Raw genomic sequence first — 10,650 nt, forward strand, 5'->3', positions numbered from 1 at the left:
AAGTTTACTTTCTGGTGATGTCCTATTAGGTTTCAATATGAAATATTAAGGCTATGCTGGTTAAACAGTTTGGAAACTGTTTCTTCTATTTTTGACAGTTTATGTAAGATGTGTGCTATTTCTTCCTTAAGCATTTGGAAAGAATTCACTTACTAAGCCATGTGAGACTGTAGTTTTCTTTATAAGGTTTTTAATTACAGGTTCAATTACATAAAAATGACCATTTTGCTAAGCCATCTTTGTTGAATCAATTTGTTCATTTTATCTCAAATTTCAAAGTTGTTCTAATATTTATCTTTTTTTTTTTGAGATGGAGTCTCATTCTGTCGTCAAGCTAGAGTGCAGTGGTATAATCTCGACTCACTGCAACCTCCGCCTCCCAGGTTCAAGCGATTCTCCTGCCTCAGCCTCCCACCAAGTAGCTGGTGTGCACCACCACACCCAGCTAATTATTTGTGTTTTTAGTAGAGATGGGGTTTCACCATGTTGGCCAGGATGGTCTTGATGTCCTGACCTCATGATCCCCCGGGTAGGCCTCCAAAAGTGCTGGGATTACAGGTGTGAGCCATTGCACCCGGCCTCATTTATCTTTTTCATATTGCTGAAATCTGCAGTTAAGAGTTTGTGTCTCTTGTCTTTTGTTTGTTTTTTTGAGACAGAGTCACTCTGTTGCCTGGGCTGGAGTGTAATGGCGAGATCTTGGCTCACTGCAACCTCAGCCTCCCAGTTCAAGCAATTCTGCCTCAGCCTCCCCAGTAGCTGGGACTACAGGCACCTGCAGCCACACTCGGCATTAGCCACTGTCACCTTTATCTTCCCTCTCTTCCCACCGGTCATTGTTGCCTGGAAGCTTTTCCCCCGCTCCAGTGATCCAAGAGGCGAGTGAGCGCGTCTGGTGAGGGGAAGCGGCGGGGAGGGGGCCGTGGGTCCTGATTGCAGGTGTGCTGCCCTTTAGCTTGGGGGCTCGTTAGCCGGGCCCTTATTGAGGTGTGTGGCCCGGTGTGGTTCGTCAGGAGCTGGGCTTCCCAGCATGAGCGAGCGGTGGCAGGCGTCTTAGGCAGCACACTGGAACAGCTCTGTGCCCTGTCCAGGTAAGCTGGGGTGCCCGGGCTACCTGAGTCGCTGGCTCTATTTGTGGGGTAGACGCGTGCGTATCCTGATGAGACGGTGGTGGCGTGCAATCTGCGGCTAGAGCGCTCCGAGCATTGTCCTCTGGACTCGGCGGGGCTGTGGGGAGGCCATTGCTGGGATCTGAGGGTGCAACCTGGTGGCCCCACTCCTCTCTGGCCGGCCGCGTCCCTCTCCCACGACCAGCAGGCGGGTACAGCGGGGACTAGGAGGCGGTTCTCGCATCCTGGGCAGGGGGCACCGCAGCAGAGGGCCACTGGGCGCCTGCAAGAGGCACTGTCTGGGGGTGCCCGGGCAGATGGTGCATTCCGTGGCCCTGCTTGGCGCTGGCATGAAGTCCTGGTGCTGGGGGCAACTGGGTTGGGGTCGCCTATGGGTTTGCTGCACCCAGGGAACTCGAGCCCGGATCTTCACCACCCTCCCTTCCCCTTTATTATAATAAGGCCCAGAGGGAAAACTTTCTCAATTAAACACCCCGTTGCTCCTGTGCTACAGGCTCTGGATTGGGGGCCCGGCGTGGACCTGCCCCAAGGCCGGGCCCCTTCCCCAAGGCAGGCACTGCCTGGCAAGGCTGCCGGCGGGAGGTCTGGCCGCAGATGGTGAAGGAAAGCATTGAGGCCCCTGGTCCCGAAGCAGTGCTCTATGACTGGGCAGTGGGCCTCGGTGTGCTCAGGCCTGGGCTAACTTTTTTTCCTGGCCCGATGCAGAGGGAGGATGAGGGTGAGGACACTTGTGAGGGGCACTGGAGGACCCCAGTGGAGAGCAGAGCCTCAGAGGGGCCTGCCAGTGTTAATTTAGTATTTAATGGAAGGAGGAAGGCTTATTTTTTTCAGATCTGTTTAGATAAGACTTGGCAGGGACCAGACATAAATCTTGGTTGAGCACAGTCAGCTCCTAAATGGGCATGCAGAGGGTCAAGCACCCCAAACTCCGTATCAGGCCTCTGACACTTTTTTGGGGTGGGGGGGCTAAACTGCCTTTGGCCTCTTTAACTTCCTGTGCCTCTTTTTGTTGTTATTGTTTGTTTGTTTGTTTGTTTTTTCTCTTTTCTGACCTCTTTGAGAAAGGACAGAGGTTTTAGAAATTAGGACCTGGGGACCGGGCCTATAATCCAAGCACTTTGGAGGCCAAGGCGGGTGGATCACCTGAGCTTGGGAATTCAAGACCAGCCTGACCAACATGGTGAAACCCTGTCTTTAAAAAAAAAAAAAAAAAAAAAAAAGAAGAAATTAGGACCTGAGAGCTTTGCAGGTTAAAGTGGGACAGGTTTTCCTAAGGTGCAGCTTGGTAGGTGCCAGGAGCCTGCAGGTGGCTTTTTCTCAGACCTCTGGGTCAGGGTCTTTCCCAGTGAGGTGAGGCAGGGGTTTCTCCTGTCCCAGGAGGTGTGGCCACTACGTAGGAGACAGAATCTGTGTTTCCCAGTCCGAGGCATACAGGATGCTCTTCCCTCTGCACTCACTCCTAGGTGACCTTGGGGGTTGTCTTCCCCTGCAGCCTGGGCTGGAGAGGGTCTCCTGAACTTATGATCTCTTGGGCAGGAGGGCTGGGGTGACACAGAACCTGCTGGGGCTCCGGGCATTGTCCAGGGCGTGAGTGGATAAAGCTGGAGCTTGAGGCTGTGTGCCAGCAGCCCTCCCTCGGTGGGTGCTAGCAGCACTGGCAGGGGGGCCCTTGGAGTGGGATCCATGGCTGGGCTGGGACTGGAAGATGGCACTAGTGATGGGGCACTGAGTCTTCCCTCTCATTTGTTAGGAAGGGAGGTCTATGCCTCTCCCTACTGTCCAGCTTTTGGGCTCCTGGGCTAGGAGAAGCTGCAGGCTGAGTCCCATGGGGTGTGAGTGTGTGTGAGCAGGAGAGGTGGGGTGGACGCTGGAAGCGGGTGAAGCTCTTCCTTCCATCTCCCCCCAGCCCCTGGCAGCCACCATCCTACTATCTGTCTTTATGTTTTTTTGAGATGGAGTCTCGCTCTTGTTGCCCATGCTGGAGTGCAATGGCGTAATCTCAGCTGACCGCAACCTCCTACTCCCGGGTTCAAGTGATTCTCCTGCCTCAGCCTCGCGAGTAGCTGGGATTACAGGCACCTGCCACCACACCAGGCTAATTTTTTGTGTTTTTAGTAGAGATGGGGTTTCACTATTTTGGTCATGCTAGTCTCGAACTCCTGACCTCAGGCGATCTACCTGCCTTGGCCTCCCAAAGTGTTGGGATTACAGGCATGAGCCACTGCACCCAGCCTCTACTTTCTGTCTCTGTGAGTTTGATGACTCTAGGTGCCACATCTGAGTGGAATCATACAGTCATTTGTCTTTTTGCAGCTGGCTTTCTTTTGCTTTGCATGATGTCTTCAAGCCCCGTCTGTGTTGTAGCATGCATCAGAATTTCCTTCCTTCTTAGGGTTGATTACTGTCCACATTGTATGGATAGAGGACGTTTTGTTTGCTGTTCATCCCTCAGACATTGAGAATATCTCACATAGTAGAAAGAATCGAAGAAGCCTGTGAGGACTTCATCTTGGCTGCTCATGCTCTCTGCACCTCCACCCTTTGTGAGGGTTGGGTGGACAGGCCTGAGCTACCTGCTTATCCTGCTTGGAGCAGATTGGCCAGGTGCTGGGCGCAGAGGATGCAAACTGGAGCAGGAGGCAGTTCCTGCCTTCAAAGTGTGGTAGTGACATGCATGTTAGTGCCAGCCTTTCTGGTGCTTTATGAAGTGAATAAAAGAGCCTGTATCCATCCTGAAGGCTGTGTGACCACAGGCCTTCTAATGGATGCTTCTCTGTTCCCAGAGTTAGGCGAGAGCTCTTGGAAGGATCTCTTTTATCCCAGGTCCGCTAAGAATGGAAAGCCCCTCTGCATGACTGTGACTGCAGTAGCTTGGTGCGATCATCTGGTCACTTGCACTAGAGCCTGGGAGTTCGTGGCCTGCCAAGCTCACCTCTCATACTGAGATGCCAATAAATATTATCCAAAGTTGATACCCAGAAAGAGTTTAAAAAATAGAGAGGTGGGGCCGGGTGTGGTGGCTCAAGCCTGTAATCCCAGCACTTTAGGAGGCCAAGGCGGGTGGATCACGAGGTCAAGAGATTGAGACCATCCTGGTCAACATGGTGAAACCCTGACTCTACTAAAAATACAAACAATTAGCTGGGCATGGTGGTGCGTGCCTGTAATCCCAGCTACTCAGGAGGCCGAGGCAGGAGAATTGCCTGAACCCAGGAGGCGAAGGTTTCGGTGAGCCGAGATCACGCCATTGCACTCCAGCCTGGGTAACAAGAGCGAAACTCCATCTCAAAAAATGAAAATAAAAAAAGAGAGAGGTGGAAAATAGCCACCAGTAGAATTAAAATCAGAAATAATGACGAGGTTGGCCAGTGGACTTGGTAAGTCCAGATTGGGGAGTGTGATGTTTCATTATAAGATCTTTCAGCATTTGCTTACTTTGGTGTAAATAAAAGAATTGTCTCATTTTTTTGAGGGCCATGTACAGCAAAGGACTCACCATCTGTCAGACACACTGGTCAGTTTTCCTGGCAAGGCAGAGTTGGAGGTTTCTGTCCTCAGGTGGGTGGGCAGGGACGGCAGCTTGCCCTAAAGTATCCAGCAGCACCAGGGGCAGGAAATGAGAAGTGCTCAGTGATTGGTGGGATAATGGCATCTAGCACAAGGATTCCAGCCAAAATCTAATGGTGGCTGGGTGTGGTGGCTCATGCCTATAATCCCAGCACTTTGGGAGGCCGAGGGAATGTATCACTTGAGGTCAGGAGTTCAAGACCAGCCTGGCCAACATGGTGAAACCTCATCTTTACTTTAGTTTAAAAAAAAAAAAAAAAAAACAACTAGCTGGGCGGAGTGGCACAGACCTGTAATCCCAGCTACTCCAGCTACTTGGGAGGTCGAGGCAGAAGAGTTGATTGAACCTAGGAGACAGAGTTTGCTGTGATCTTAGATTGCCCCACTGCTCTCCAGCCTGGGGGACAGAGCAAGACTCTGTCTCAAAAACAAAACAAAACAAACAAACCTTAATGGTGTGCAATAAATGAAAATGCTGCCTGTCAGATGGGACTAGCGTTTTTCAGCAGCCTTCAAGGTCTTGTGTCATAGGAATGAAGATGTCAGCATTTCCCACCCAGGGAGGGGTTGATGGAATTTTCAATTCTGGGCACCCTGGGCTGTACTGAAAGCCTCCACTCACTCTGCCTGGGTTAGTTGGGAAATAGAGCTCCCACTGATCTCTTTTAACCCTCGTCCTTTTGTACCATAGCAATTGCTTTCCTAGACATCAGAACAGTGGCTGGGTTTAACATCATCTTTGAAAATTCTAACAAGCAATGAAGCGATTTTTCTCTTTTCATTTTTTTTTGATACAGCTGTGTCAGTTTGAAGGTTTATTTTCAAATTAGTTCTAAAAGTGTGTCTGCTTGACATCATTTTTATTAAAGGGGCTTGATACGAAGTTAGTTAAAAATTCAAATATTTAGAGTTTCAGGGCCCATCATCTTGGTTTTAGGGGCAGTACCTCAATTTCATATAGTGTTACTCTTCTCCAGAAAGAGGGGTCACTGAATAATTTACATTTTATGGTTTTTATGAGAAACAGTATTTTTGGTTATAAATGGTAAACATCTTTTAGTATTTGCAGTAAGAAATACTGATTTTGTTAGAAAAAAAAACCATAAGATGTGATTTTAATGTTCCCTTCTTACAGTGCCTTCTGGAGCAGAAGGTTGTTTGTTCATGGATTCTCCATCTTGGATTTGGAAACTATGTTGCACTGAGGTGTGGTCTGTAGGGAGGAGCCTGTGGGCAGAACAGTTAGGGTTCAGCTGGCTGTCTTTCTACTCTGTTCAGGGAGGCTGGGTCCCAGAGAAAGATGACAACAGTTAGGTCTTGTTGTGCAGAAAACACGGCTACCAACCCTGAACCATTTTGCCATCCCTGAACAAATGTGATAGTCGTTTGCCTGCTTTTGGGGATGGTTCCTGTGGTTTGCGCAGGACAAGGTGGCAGCTGGCTTGCCTGCTGGCCTGTTTGGTGGAGATAAGATGCTCAGACCCACTGCTGCTATTCAGGGATCATGGAAATAATGAATGCACTTCCCTCTGTCCCCAAATCTCATTTGCATGTCTCTGGAGCTGAGCATGTATTCTTTTTCTTTCTTCATCTCAATTGAGCTTTTAAATTATATACCTGTTGCTTAAGCCATTGAGAAATGTTTCACATTTGAAAAAACAAAAGGTAGCTGCCTCCATGATTTGTTTGCCCACCTCTACACTGTGGCAGCAGTCCCCCCTTGGCTGTGCTGAGCCCATCTGGAGTGTTTCTGGTTCTGATCAGAAGTGGAACAGTTTTAATTCAGCTTATAATTTCATGTTGGTGATGAACTTGGGTGGAGATGGTGACACAGCTTGTTCTCTCCTTCTAGGCTCTTAGTGCTTCCAAGATCCTGAGCTGCCAGGGGCCTGGCCACTCCTGCCCCGAGCCCTGCCTTGGCTGAGCTGGTCACTGTTGCGTGTACCAGGCTGCCGGCCTGCCTGTCATCTGCAGTGCACAGGTATGCATGTGTGTGCATACGTACACACACCACACAAATACCATGCCCACCTCACACCATGCACATGGCCCATACACACCACACACAACAAACATGTCTACCCACCTCACACACCATACCCTACGTATATACCGCGCCCACCTCACACACCCCACACACTTAACCCATAAGCAGCACACACACCACATGCATACCATGCCCACCTCACGCACATCACACACATACCATGCCCACCTCACAGACACCACACCCATACCCCATACACACCATACACAACACACATATACCCACCTCACACTCCATACACTACATCTTACACCACGCCCACCCAACACATTGAATTTATATGGATACACCACATATACCACACACATGCTATAACCACCTCACACATAGTATACACATATCATACCCACCTGACACACCAGGAACATATCATATCCACCTCACACATACCCCACACACATCCCATACACACCACACACAACATGTATATCATACCTACCTCACGCACCACATAACACTTATAAACCATGCCCACCTCACACACCCCACACATTTAACTCATATACACCACACACGTCATTCCCACCTCATACACATACCCCATACACATATCATACCCACCTCACACACGTACCACGTACATGCCACACACAAGACATACACACCTCATATACCACATACATGCCATGCCCACCTCACACACACCATACACATATGATACCCACCTCATATACCACACATGTATCATACCCACTTCACACACATACCCCATACACATATCATATGCACCTCACACACATACCCCATTCGTGCCACACACAACACATACACACTTCACACACCACAGATATACCATGTCCACCTCACACACACCACACACTTAACCCGTAGACACCACACACAGCATGTATACCATGCCTACCTCACACACACCATACACATATCATACCCACCTCACACCCCACACACTTAACTCATATACACCGCACACACCATACACATATTATACCCCCCCACACCACATCTATACCATGCCCACCTCACACACACCACACACTTAACCATATACAACACACACCACACATGTCGTATCCATACCACACACATACCCACCTTACACACGATATACATAACACAACCACCTCACACCACATACCACATATATACCATGCCAACCTCACATATGCCACATTTAACCCATACACACCACACACACATCATTCCCACCTCACACACATATCCCATACATGCCACACACAACATACATACCCACCTCACACACCACATATATACCATGCCAACCTCACATATACCACACACCCATATATAGCACACACACACTGCACACACACCTCACACATGCCACACACTGAATCCATATACACTACACACACATCACACCCATGTCATACCCACCTCACATACACTACACACGTATTATACCCATCTCATATACACTGCACACTTAATCCATGTACACTACATATACACACACTTATACCTCATGCACAACACACACACCCCATATACACCACACACATATACCCACCTCACATACCACACACCATATATATGCGATGCCCACCTCACACATACCACACACATATACCCACCTCATACATACCACACATGTATCATACCCACCTCACACACACCACACATGTATCATACCCACCACACACAACACACATACCTCACACACAACACACATACCTCACACACACCTACACACCTCACATACATACCCCATACACACCACATGCATATTATAACCACCTCACACACACCACATGTATACCATGCCCACCTCATACACACCATGCACTTAACCCATATACACTACAGATACCACACACATACCCACCTCACACACACCACCCACCATATATATACACCATGCCCACCTCACACACCACACACATTGAACCCATATACACCCACTCACCACAAACACACCCCATACACACCACATGTGTATAACCCTCACACACACCATGTGTATACCATGCCCACTTCATAGACACTACGCACTTAACGCGTACACGCCAGACACCATACACATTTTAAACCCACATTGCAGACACCACACATACCCCTTATACACCACACACATAGGTCCACCTCACAAACATTACACACATACTTCATGCACATCATGCACTCTTTACACGTACCACACACCACACATATACCCCATATACACCATACACACCTTATATACACACAACACACATACCACACTCACCACAGAATATCATACACATACACCATGTACATTTCATATACACCACACACCCCATACATGCCACACACAGACACTTTATAAATACCATAAACATAGCACACCACATTCCACATACGTAGTACATCACCCGTACAACACACCACATTCCACAGATAACTTATTCATACTACATAGATACCACACACACCACACAATATCATACATACATACACCATACACACCTAATACATACCATGCACACCCCATACACACCACATATACTACACACACCTCATACAACCACAGTTACACACACCCCATATTTACCACACACTGCATACACTATACCATGCACATAAAACATACATACACACTCACCCCTTCCATACATCATACTCCACGCACTATCACATTCACATCACATACACCACATACCACACACCCTAGACAGTACACTCCATACACTGACCACACCCTCCAGCATGCCCCGCCACCAAACACACACACAGCACACACTTCCTACTCACCACACCACACACACTGTATCTCACGCACACACCACACACCCCCGCCACACACATTTGCATGCAAACTACTCGTTTTGTATTCAAACTACTAAACTGAATGATTTAGTTTTTCCCAAATTAATACTGCTGGTTTGTGTGCCCCGGCTGTGCTGACTAGCACATCCCCTGGTCCTGCCCTCCCTTGGGTCAGCACCCCCTCCTGTGTTTCAGATGTCTCTGCCTGTGCCGTGTGGAGTACTCGTGTCCGGATCGCGTGGGAGGCTTGCCCCTCTGCTCCAACAGCTGCTTCCTGGAGGAAACTGGCCTGTTTGCCACCTCTCCTGATGCCCAGAGTGGTGGCTGGTGCAGGAAGTCCCACTTCCCTCCCTCAGTGTCTGCCCTTCCCCAAGGGACATTTTGTCTCAGTTCTGACATCTCCCCAGCTAGAAGAGAGACCCTCAAAGGTGTGCAGGTCAGTTTGATTATAATGCTGGTGAACAATCAATGCGATTTGGTAAAACACTCAACCAGTACATATATCTTTAATAAAGTTAAATGTGCACAGCCCCTCTGCTCCCACCTCTCCCCCCTCCCCTCCCCAGAGGACATGGCTGACAAACCTTTGGGGTCTCCCCCTTTCTGTGTGCCTTTGCATCCGTGTATGGGCTGGGGAGTGTGTGTGTGTATTCTCTAGCTGTCTTGACAGAGCTGGAACTGGGATCTACACATGTGCACTCGCTGTAGCTCACTTGCCATTTTCCCTCTAAAACAGGCCTTTAAGATCCCTCACTGTAGTGTGTGTTGTCTTGCCTCTTTAAAAATGCAGCCTGGCTGACAAGAGCAAAACTCCTTGTCACAACAGACATTGTGATATTAACATAAATGTGTACATATGTACACGTGTACATACTGTACATGATGTGCACATATATGCACATGCATATTGTACATGTGTACATATATACACATGTACATATTGTATATATGTATGTAATGTGAACATATAGTTGTAAATATTGTACATATGTATACCTATATGTACACGTGTACCTACTGTATATATGTACATAATGTGCATATACATGTACACATGTACATATTGTACATAATGTACGTAATGTGCACATATATGTACATATGTACATATAATATCAATGTATAGGTACATAATGTATACACAACACATGTACATGTGTACACTGTGTATTTAATGTGAACAATATGTACATTTATTGT

General features: G+C 48.1%; 1 protein-coding gene across 13 annotated transcripts in view; it reads left to right on the top strand.

Annotated features, from left to right (window-relative positions):
• The window catches only part of LOC128932498 (amyloid-beta A4 precursor protein-binding family A member 2-like), a 69,596-nt gene that overhangs the window by 9,780 nt on the left and 49,166 nt on the right, over positions 1–10,650 (top strand). For 7 of the 13 annotated variants that reach the window (XM_078326831.1, XM_078326832.1, XM_078326834.1 and 4 more), the window contains exons 4-5: positions 6,550–6,678; positions 9,646–9,886. In XM_078326831.1, coding sequence (XP_078182957.1) covers positions 6,550–6,621 — 72 coding nt within the window. In that variant the 3' untranslated portion in view covers positions 6,622–6,678; positions 9,646–9,886. Of the gene's footprint in view, positions 1–659; positions 879–6,549; positions 6,679–9,625; positions 9,982–10,650 lie in introns of those variants that run through there. The other 6 variants (XR_013518715.1, XM_078326839.1, XM_078326837.1 and 3 more) reach the window with 2 other exon arrangements.

Source organism: Callithrix jacchus, chromosome 6 (assembly GCF_049354715.1).
Source record: "Callithrix jacchus isolate 240 chromosome 6, calJac240_pri, whole genome shotgun sequence".
Classification (NCBI taxonomy): Eukaryota; Metazoa; Chordata; class Mammalia; order Primates; family Cebidae; genus Callithrix; species Callithrix jacchus.